An 11624-nucleotide genomic window follows, 5' to 3' on the forward strand; every position below is an offset into this window, starting at 1 on the left:
TAATGACTTTGGACCAATCTAAACTCTGCAATTGAAACTATGACAGAACATTGAGCACAAATTACAGTTCTCGCTGAAAACTACACGGATACGTCCGTGAGTATTCACTTCAGATTTGTACCTTATTGGGGGTTTTGAGCGCATGCTGCTGACCTTAGAGAATTCACAGGGAATGGAACTTTGAATGGAAAGTTGAATACAACATATTGCTCTCTCTACTAGTAGTAGTAGAAGCGATGAAATAGAAATCGAAATCGAAATCAGTCAGTGGCAAGTATTGTGCATATATGTTAAGCGCAAGTCTGGGAATGTTTACATCTGTGATAGGAGCATATCCAGTAAAAAAAATAACTCTGCGTGACCGTGCAGCAAGAGTGTTCAACTGTTCATCAAACATCATCACTTCATCTCAGACATCAAGTATTTTTTTATTTCTTTTATTTTTTATAAAATCAAAATACATATTTATGTATTTATCTCAAGTTTCTCAAGTTCGACAATAACTTTCTTAACTATTTACAGTCGACTCTTTTAGGGTTTTCAGTTTTAGGGTTCCGGAATATATGTTTCAAAAATTTGTCACTTATTTTTTCTTCCCTCAAATCAAATATAGTCTCTAATAAGAGTAAAAATATGTATGTACATATTACACAATAAATACATATGAATAATAAAATACAAGAACTGAAATATCAAATATGAAAACTTTTTTTTTAGGGTTTTAGAGGTTTTGTTGGAAAAAAAAAAGAACCTCAACCATTTTTTTTAAATATTTTTTCTAAACTGTAGTGAAAAAAAGAGCTAAATATCAAGAAACTATGGTTTTCTTCAAGCCAATCGGACTTGGGCCCGGAGTCCCGGACTCCTGACTCCTGTCTCCAGGTCCACTTCCTTGAAATTTAAAAAAAAATACCCCTTGCAAAGTTGCACCACTCTCTGACTCTCTCTCTACATAGGGATAATATTATTTATTTCAAAAATGGCAAGTATGTATGATACAATGTATGAACATATGGTATGGCTCTCATAGTCGCTGTAGTGGTTCAGGAAAGATTGAGGGGAAGAAGTGGTCAGTAAATTCCCGTTTGAAGCTTGGGCAAAGTGAGTCGACAATAGAAGATATGTGCTGAGTCAATTCGGGCCGGTGTTGACAAAACACTGCTACTATCGAATGTTCCATATATTCGCTTGCTGACCTACTAAGTAGAGTACCCACCTCTGTAATACGGATCGGGTCTGCGCCGTGTAGTGCCGCGGAATGGGTTAGTGCAGAGTACGAAATACCGAGAAGGACCAGGTTATCCGTCATAATCCGGTCGAGAAGCGAGGATGGGGGTAAGCCAATGCCGCACCAGACCACAGATGAATTCGGTATGTGTTGGCTGGCCTGGATCGGAATCTCTCTTTCTGGCTTGGTGTGGAGGGGGGACAGTGTCGCCTTGTTCAACAGGTACACGACTGGCGGATACTGTCGGAAACTGTCGGATACTGTCGTGTTGTTAACCTTGTTTCCGCCATGTCGTTCACTGTATGTGTAGTAGCGCCACAGGTGTAGCGTCAACCTGTCCAATACATATTAGACTCAGGTGTACAGTTCCAAGCCATCAGGACCGTGCTATAGAAATTGGTATTCTGGACCGTCATAATAATTTTTGGGTCATTGTAACAAAATTTTAACTTTTTGGCGCGGCTTCAAGAGCTCAATCATTATTGATGCCGTTATACCGGGGCCCAAATGCCATACGGTCATGCCGGTTGGGAATTGGGATATTGGTTACAATGTATATTGTAAAATAAACTGATAATTGTTTATTTATTAAAAATTTACCATCTTTTTACAATATGTAAATAATCTCCAACTGATAGTTTTAGGTTCGGATATACGATCAACTAATCTCACATAGCTCTAGATCTGATTACACTATATCAGACATTCAACAAATATACAATATTGAGTGTAATGAGTGTAAAGACAACACCAATTAACCGATGTAGGAATTTTAGTCCAGAGCGAGAGGCCGCTCTGTGTGAACATCCAAAAGCTATGCGAGATTGCCTGGTGTTTCCAACAAAGGATTGAATATGATAACGTCTTGTTCAATGAGTGTTTGTCAGCTGGTGTTGGACTATTAGACGTCGATCCTCCATCTATTTACCTTATGTCGGATTTACGGAAAGATGTAAGAGTTTACAGAGAACAAGCGAGGTATAGAGTCAAGAAGGCAAGGCAATGGTGTACTCGACGAGGATATCTCAACGCTGTATCGCACGAAAATTTCCTAAATGTGAACCAACATTTACAGATTGGTGATATGGCCAATTTTACAGAAATCGACAACAATGACGAGCCGGTAGCCATATTATTCACCATCTCGTAAGGGGAGTTCATCTCTGCCGTTAGGAATGATTACCTGCACCCGTCAAATAAGAGAGAAAAGACAGTCGTCGATTTGACGAGTATGTTTTGAACATACATACAATTTAACAATATGAAAAAATAATTATGTCAATAACTTAATAGCAAGTCAACACAGCGTAACGTGCACATATTTAGCTTCATTTGCCTTGGCCTTGTCAATGCGTATTATTTGTACCCCATCAAATGTGATGCCACACTGTAATGTTTTAATTTTTATAATTGAGTCAATATATATACAATCTACTAATGTTTATACTTTACTACTTTTACTTGTTTAGGGCCATCGCTCATATTTATTGATGCACAAAGGCTCATCTGGTTAAATCATAGCCATTGCTTATATCATTGCAATGGACAGATCACTGCCTTTTATTTTTCAGGATGCTTTCTTGCAGTATTTTCGCACGCTTGGTACAGTGGATGATATTGCTACGCTATGCTTTCGTTTATGTATCGTGTGTGTATTTATCCCCGTAGGCAAACTGGGTAAGTCGCTATCACAATCAATAAAGTCCAAGCCATAATCTACAATGTAAGAGATGTTACCTATAGACGCATCTTGTGCGAATCCGTCATCATCACTTGATGATTCTTGATCTTTGTCTACTACAATATCTTGATTGTTGCCTACTACAATATCTTGATCATAGCCTACTACAATACCTTGTTTATTGCCTGCTACAATATCTTGATTATTGCCTACTATAATACCTTAATTACTGTCCACTACAATGTCTTGATCATTATCCACTACATCATCACTATCTGATTCACTCTCGGCCTCTCTCCTTGGTAACGGCGGTCTCTGCTTACGTACGAATGACTCGGGCTCGCTCTCTGATTCACTCTCTGATTCACTCTCTGCCTCTCTACTTGGTAACGGCGGCAACGGCGGTATCGGCGGCCTCTGCTTATATATTTGTGAATCATATTCATCTTCAGAATCACAATATTCATCATTTAAATATTCCGAATCACTCGCATTGTCTGGTATTCCGCCTGGCCTTGCAGACACATTCTCGGACGACGAACTCACTGCTGTAAGATTCGGTCTACTAAGGCGATGCTAATGCTTTAGAGTAAATAAACGCGTAGGTAAATTCTAAGTATCGTGAAAATATCAAAGTAAATAAACGATATGAGACGTTTAGTAAAATTAGGTATGCCTCGTGAAATCAACAATACTCTGAGGGATTGTGAGGCTGAGACATTGCCTATATATAATCCTCTCAGTACTGTTTCCGCCGAAGGGATTTTATTTAGTGTTTCGTTATCGCTCTATTAGAAACTATGATATGTTTCATTGGGGCGAATGTAAGAGACTCCTAAAATCCTATCTTTAGAAAGAATTAATTAAAAAATATATATAATATTCTTGATGTCTTTAGTTATTGTCTTAACCAATAACTTACCACTTATCAAGAATTACCGACTTAGCGTTCATCAGACTGGCACATCTGGTTGGCTGAATGGGGGATGAACTATGTAACGATAATAGTCCCTAGAAACCTATACTTGGTTGAGCCATCTCGCTACCGAAGTATTCAGATATATATAAAGTTGGAAAGTAATATAGTTCTACTAATATAACAAGATCAACTCTTATGTTTGGTATTTTACTGAGGCCTTTTAATGGCCTCGTCCAAATATCTGATATGTAAAATGGAAAAGGTATTGATTAATAAAACCGTTAAAAACCATTTAGGAAACTTAAGTTCCTCGAACTATTAAGAGTACGTTTATAATTTACGTACTGCTTAAGAGTACGTCTATAACATAGGGTCTAATGTGGAGGCCCGACTGTTACACTGCGCTACCCCCAAAATTGCTTATAGCATCTGTAGTACCAGAATCTAGCCTGATAATTTTGTCTTTAGGGAATAGCTTACTATCCCGAGGATTCTCGTATGCTCTCATGATTTTCACCCATAATTCCTTATATCATTCCTATATCTCGTGCTCTCGTTACAGGGTATAACCTCCAGCTTGTACCCAGCCGATATTATGTAGAATACCTTCTCTATGATTACATATGTAATCACAGATCCGTCCATTGCCGTCATAGGATGATGTACTATCAAATATAAATACTTATTCTCTAATTTAAATCTGATATCTTATTGATTCTCTTCTCCCATAATTATTTGCCAGCTTGTATGAATGAAGTGGGCCTAAGTGAGATACCCGCTGTGTCGATCTTTATTTGCCATTTCTTGAAATTTTTGTCTTGAATGACAGTCAGTTGGAACTCTATTTTCAGCTTCCACATAGCCAATATAACTTTTGGTGAAGGCAAGCTTGCTTGCGTTTGTTGTTGCAAGCCGTGCTTCTATGTCACCGTTACTCTCACGATCATTCTCAGCATCACTCCCACGATCATTCCTGCCTTCTTTCTCATTATTATCACCTGAATCTAAATCAGGTAACAGGGGCGCCTTTGTTCTACGAGTGTACTCCAAGCTGGAATGACACCTCTACGGGATCTATACTTAGTCAACACTGTCTTATACTTGTAGTCCCTCTTTGCCATTCCGCTACAGGCAGTCTGGCTTATGATAAAGTTCATTATGATATTACCAACAAGACAGTGGATACTATGTCTCTTCCACAAGTCCACACTGGCCCCATCATATCTAACGTCGTTCCAGCAAACCTTCTCGGCACTATATGGCCCCTTCCGATCGAAGAATTATTGTAGTTCTGCTATACATATTGTCGGCACTAGTTCGCTGGATAGTTTGTGTCTATGTGGTAATGTATGTGATTTTGGTGCAGCCCTGATGGCATTGACTAACTCCTTAAAAGAAGGAGTGTCTATCAACCTCCGAGCATGAGCATTTCGTGTGAAGAATCTTGCAATGGTCAGGTCTAATTCGACACCTTGTGTATTGCTGAGCATGAGATATGTTGCTTTTAGCTTCTTCTTCTCCTTATCCTTTTATAAAGGAGACTTCGCAACACCAGGTAGTACGCATGATCGTGGCTGTTTTGTTTTACCCACATTTGTGACATCTGATTCTACGGGCGCTGTACTTGCCCCTTGAGCTATAAACTATGCGCGAACCTCTTCATCTACATCGTTGCACACAGCAAGATGACTCGCGCGCCGTTTTTCTCGCTGCCAAGATGTCCATAACTGCTCGCAACCGTTACACATTATGTTGCCACCACTTAATATATCATCGAATCGAGCGTAGGTCTACCATTTCAACCCTTTCGTCGGGCATATTTCGTGGAGCTCTCGTATGCAGAGCCCTTGGATGCAGAGTCCTTGGATGCAGAGTTATTCGTTGTAGTGCGCTTAGTTCTCTTGGTTGATGAGGTATTGGATAGAATACTAACAGAAGAAGACTTTAAAATTAAGTAAATAGGCTAAATAGTAACCGTCCTTTGGGCGGCATATTAATATGTACCTTTATAATTATTCCTTCTTTCTAAATTGTCCTAGAAACAAAATTAGAAGAATAGAGGTGCGTTTCGTGTGAAATAGAACGGGTGCAATCAATATAATTTATGATTGATAGGTGGCGGAAAGTGCCGGAAACCTATATTGAAATTTTAAAATTGAAGCTATATCATTGGTGCAAAAATATTCACCTCTCAGACATAATTTTAATCGGCAATATTTCAGAGACTTTTAGTTTGGACTTCACTTTGGTGGGTATTTATTTTATATTTATTTTGGTTTGGTGCAGTCGGATATAGATCACCATACTTCTAACCCAGACTTTGGCAGAGCATGGAATCCGAAGTAGTGACCCTATCGAGGAGTTAGATAGCGGAAACGACTTGCCCTGACCACCTGCTCTTGAAAATCACCCGGACACCTTTTCGAAAAAATGTTTGGTTCGAACCCCGTTTTGGATATGCTGTTTTTATATAGACTATTTGGGTGGATATCAGTCACTTTTAGGGTCAAATAGGTAGAATACCGTCATGATTGTCATCTCTGAGTCTGAGGACGCGAAGTTTCCAAATTTATCTGCGAAGTGCGAGTTATTTTCAGTTGTCTGACAATCTGACGACTGACACTGTATAAATCACCACAATTTTGTTCACTTCTTGTATTTGTTTTAAATCAAAATTAAATCAAAACTTCAACAAAATAAGAGCAATTTCAAAAAAGATCATTATTTAATATAAAAAGTACAGTACTAAAATATTTATGTGACTGTTCGTCTGTGCGAGTGTGTTTTAGGGTCTCAGATTCTCAGACTCTGAGTCTGAGTGATTGAGCCTCGGAGTCAGTCAGGTCTCAGATTCTCAGAGGCCACTCAGAGTATCAGAAAACCGGTTATTTTATTTTTTATTTTTAGACAAATATTTATAAATGAGCCAGCAAATACCTGGGAGTTGAAGCTGAAGTTGCACCCAACCTCGGGCTCGAAAAAACAACACTGAAGGCAACGCTAAGTGCTAACTTGTTACTGAGCGCTAAGTGCTCACTGCTGAGTGCGGAGTGCTAATATTTAAGTGCTGCTGACATCAGTCACAACTCCCAATTCACAAACAACTTGCTCAAGCCGCGGTGCACAAGTCACATATTTTTTATACTGCACAGTGTATAGTACACACGCGTCACCCCGTCACAACTTACAAGTCACAAGTCACAACCAGACAATCAGACTACCAGAGAGCTATCCTTAATAGGTTAAATGTTAGTGATGTTATAATTTTGTCCTGTTTTTTTTGGCACACCCCTTTACCAATACCCCCGCCACTTCGCGCATAATTTTCAACGATACGACAATTTATGAAGTGTGCAGATGAAAAAATGTACAATTGCTTTGTCGTTGGCCATCTTCTTGTTATGTTGATGGCTGGGTTGGCATCCGACAACGACAACACCCCTGCCAGAATGTCGCACGAAACATCGTACATGTCGTTTGGTTGTATGTCGCCCCAACATGTCGCCGATTTCGGCCCCTCTAAAAATGTGTGGGTGCAGTATGTTAGGTCATTAAGACCACCAGCACTCATTGTTCAGCGTTTCAAAGTTTCAGGTAAATATATTATCTTTTATCTACACTCTTGACTCTACTCTCTCTCTCTCTCGTAGAGTAGAGATAGTAGAGTAGAGGGACATGACTCATGAGTTCATGACCCAAGTCACAACAGAAGCAAATTATAATGCTATTTAGTAGTAATTTTGTTAAACTCTCTCTCTCTCTAGAGTATGTAAATAACTCTACTCTAGAAGTAGAGAGTTGGTATGGCCCTGGGCAGAGACGCCTCGTCGCCTCGTCGCAGACTCTCACATGGACACTCGCACAGGTCACAGACTCAGAGTCACAAACACAGACTCGTAGTCTCGCAGACTCGCGCAAGTCGCAACTTGCAACTCTCCTCTCCTCTCGCGCAGTCACGCACACACAAGAAGAAGAAGAGCACACTCGCACAGTCTCACACTGACACACTCTCACAGACTCTGTTCACAAAGTCAACACAAACGCACAACTGTAGATTAACTACTCTCCAGCGAGTATAGAGTAGAGGGGGGATTGCAAAGAGATGCCGCCATCCGCGCCTGACCCAGGGCCACCAGTGTCCAAGGCGTTTTTAAAATGAAGTTACTCTATTTATTTATTTTTTGTGTTGAAAATTGCAAAACACCTCTTATGTGTTAAAAATAAACCCACTATTTTAAGAAAAACTGTCACTGCCCACTGCCAGTGAGGCAGTGATTGCCACGTTCAGTCACAAGTCACAACTCTTAACGCATAACCCTTGCTGAAGGCTGAGCTTGTGAAACTCAGAAGTCAGACTCTACTGTTTAGTTCTATAAAATATAACAGTAAAATACTAAATTATAAATATCAACCGTGGCACAGGTATTTTTTTAATAATAGTAAAAAGTGGGTCGATGAGACTGTTACTCGGTGTGGCGCCGTGGCGGCGACGGCGGTGTCGGTTGTGACTGTGGAGTGTGGTGTGGCTGGCCACGTATTTACTATTTAATGGTTTGGCACCACTGAGTGCGGCAGTGTAGCCTTTGCCCTGTGGCCTGTGGGAGTGTGGGCTATGCCATAGCCTGTGGGCTGCGGGCTGGCCTGAACATGAGTCTGACTGTGGGACACAGTGACAGGCTGACAGCCTGTGGGCTGTAGCCCTGTGGCCTGTGCCTTGTAGAGTGTGGGCTGTGGCCGTGGGTAAAAAAAAAATATCTTAAATAAATAAAATTTTCACAAAAGTGCTAAAAGTAAAAATAAGCGGCTTTGTTTTGTTTTTACAAAAAAAGAAGAAGAGAAAAGAAAATCAAATATTTATCATCACAGATTCACAGTTTTCACAGTCTCAAGACTCTCAACTCTCAATTTTCTTTTCACCTATTTTAAAAAACACAATCATTCATTATTTAATTAGGACAAATCAACTACATATTGTACTGTTTTTCTTTGGAAACTACACATTATTTATGAGCTGTCCTAATACCATGAAATTGGTGTTAGGGGTATTTTAAGGCTTAGGGTTTAGGGTTTTACTGTCACTTGAGGCGTGGCCAGGCGGCGCCGCGGCGGGCGCTCATTCATTAATATATTTGCTTTTTTTTATATTGGAATTTTGAAGAAAAAAAATACTTCGGTTTATGAGCGTAATATCAGCAAATGGTGATTTGTACAAAATGTAAATAAAAACCGAGAGTAGAGCTGATATCCAACAAAAAACAAGAGGTGAAATGCCGAGTAGTATGGACTGTGCAGACTTCACTATTGGTCTACAAAATGACTGGAAATCGATCAACACTGTCTTCTGAAGTTCTGCCCGCTTCTGTGAATCTGAATTCTAAAAAATGGAGCAGAATTTAATAACAATATCAATTTTGTTTGTAAATATTTGATTGTTTTTATTTTTGCATTTAAGTCAACAAAACAATAACACTCTCATTTTTTTAGCCTTTGTTTTTGGTTCATTTCGTCTTTTGAAGAGAAGTTTAGAACATGATGTGAATTAATAAATATATTTTCAATTTGTGTTTAGAACATGATGTGAATAAATAAATATATTTGTATTTGTTTTTTTATTTTAGAAAAAAATCAAATCGATTTTTTAGACTTCTCAGTTCTCACTGACCTCCGCGAGAGTCTGAGAGTCATTATTATTGGCTTCTGAGGTACACTATTGAGAAAGAGGCTAGAGTTTAGGGTTTAAATTGCTCATAAATATATTTTTATACAAGGAATAATCAATCAAATTGCGTGCTATTTTAGCCTTTTTCTCTTTGAAAACCCAAAAATTGAAATATCCACCTATCCGATTCCGACCTGATCAGATATATTTTACTTTTATTTTTATCTTTTTTTTATTAGAATACTTTGTACCAAATTGTGTGGTAAAGTAATTTGTTTGAAAATACAATAGCATTGGGTACGCGAGATATGTATAATAGCAGAATAGGCATACGTTCTATCAACGAAATGAAGCGAAATTAGGGAAATTGGAATACGATCGCGAAAAGCTATACCATAAAAAAATAAGCGGAAAGTATAACTGTTTGACGTGAGATATGTTTCTATTTTCGTGCTTTTGAAGTTTTGCCTTATATTTTTATTATTTTGGATAGGGTGTCGGACACTCGGACTGTCTGTTTTGATTTTTTCAGTGTTTAGTGATTAAATATAGTATAACAGAATGCTGGATTATTTGATTCTATGTTATTGGTATGGCTTTGGCCAAAACTCATCACTGACTGTGCGAGTCAGCTCGAGAGTGTGCTCTGACAGGCTCTGGGGCTCTGGGGCTCTGGGGCTCTGGGGCTCTTGGTGCGAGTGTGTTTTCTCTCTTCTCTCTTTTTGCAAACAAATCATGGTGTGGAGTATGGTCAGGTCTGTGGGAAAGGGACTCTTGGATCTGGACTGCGGGCGACAGCTATTGAGCTATCGTACACATAATCCGACAGTCACGAATATAAATAAACAAAGCTTGAGACGCGCAACCTTCATAAAATGCGAAACACAAACACATATTGGTTATGTAGGGTTGTTGTGTGTTTGCCCACAAATTGATAGCGGGCGCTGCAGAATATAACGCTATACATAAATTTTGAGTATGGGGTCGATAGATTATCGCATTGCGGACATATTGCTCGACGTGGACACGCAGTTGCGCCTCACTTACCGTCAAGCACCTCCAGGAATACTTCAGAGTCTCGTACTTTATCACAGGTATGCTTTCAATACTATCAGCCCTGACCACAAGTAGCAATCCAGTTTTATGAGAACGTTCACTATGTGCTTCAATCAATTTGCTTCGGATCTACATGTTTCAGAAATAATATTAACTATACCCATTTTGTCCTTTCAGGATGATCATGATGCTTGCTACCACCGTCGTACGGATCATGTCCTGCCTGGCAATGCATATCTTCAGCGAATTACTGCTGTACGCCCTACAGTTTGTCAAAGAGCCAATCTCGTTGTTGTCAGACCTCAATTATCACAGATCTCACAAGAAAGTCGCATTCCGCCGCCGCGTAAGTATTGTGCGGACTTACAGTGCAAACGAATACGATCGTACCGGAAGCGGTCGATTGCACCTATCACCGGGGGACATGGATGAGGTGCAAACCTTTTTAGAGGACTTTAAGAAATACGAGGTATGTGCGTAGCATGGTTATATTCGATTCGTTGTCGCAGATGGGTATACTTGGAACTCGACGTCCAGATTGAAATTAAATTGAAGGCTCATTGCTCCTATTTTGCTTTGTCTGTACAGATGGACGTTCTCTAAAGTATGGGCTGCTAGCAGAACTAACTCCAGTACCAAAAAAAATTTAATGTTGCTTCCATAGTATGGGACACAAACGTATGGAACGTCAACTAGCATATTTGCAGCCTACATGCACCATTACTACCAAATGATGTTGGTTTAAATCATATTTGAAATAAAAAATATGAAATATCCTACGCATTCACTTTTTCTCGACAAACTGAAATCGTAGTACCGACCTAGGTCTGGGTGCGTTTGACTGCGAGTGGGATCTAGCTTGTTTAGTTATCGTCTGCCAGTCTTCAACATTAGAAATTTCAATATATATATATATATATATACATATACAAATATATTCATATACATATTTATACATACATATACAAATATATACATATACATTTAAATATATATACATATACATTTAAATATATATACATATATATATATTATATAGATACAATATATACTATATATATATATCTGTACATATATATAT

At 39.0% G+C, this 11624-nt stretch overlaps 1 protein-coding gene across 1 annotated transcript; it reads left to right on the forward strand.

The window, feature by feature from the left end:
• The first annotated feature begins 10370 nt into the window (after nucleotides 1–10370).
• Nucleotides 10371–11309, forward strand: SARC_02658 (hypothetical protein). The gene is made up of 3 exons (XM_014303561.1): nucleotides 10371–10581; nucleotides 10721–11012; nucleotides 11132–11309. Exons 1-3 carry the CDS (start codon nucleotides 10466–10468, stop codon nucleotides 11144–11146), a joined length of 423 nt encoding a protein of 140 aa, XP_014159036.1. The 5' UTR covers nucleotides 10371–10465; the 3' UTR covers nucleotides 11147–11309.
• Nucleotides 11310–11624: the final 315 nt, after the last annotated feature.

The sequence above is a fragment of the Sphaeroforma arctica genome, assembly GCF_001186125.1.
Source record: "Sphaeroforma arctica JP610 unplaced genomic scaffold supercont1.122, whole genome shotgun sequence".
In the NCBI taxonomy this organism is placed as follows: domain Eukaryota; class Ichthyosporea; order Ichthyophonida; genus Sphaeroforma; species Sphaeroforma arctica.

Excerpts from the sequence above, each read along its gene's own strand:
- SARC_02658 (XM_014303561.1), top strand. The coding sequence starts at position 10,466 with ATGGGGTCGATAGATTATCGCATTGCGGACATATTGCTCGACGTGGAC. Across the intron at positions 10,582-10,720 it reads AGTCTCGTACTTTATCACAG|GATGATCATGATGCTTGCTA; the intron begins GTATGCTTTCAA and ends TTGTCCTTTCAG.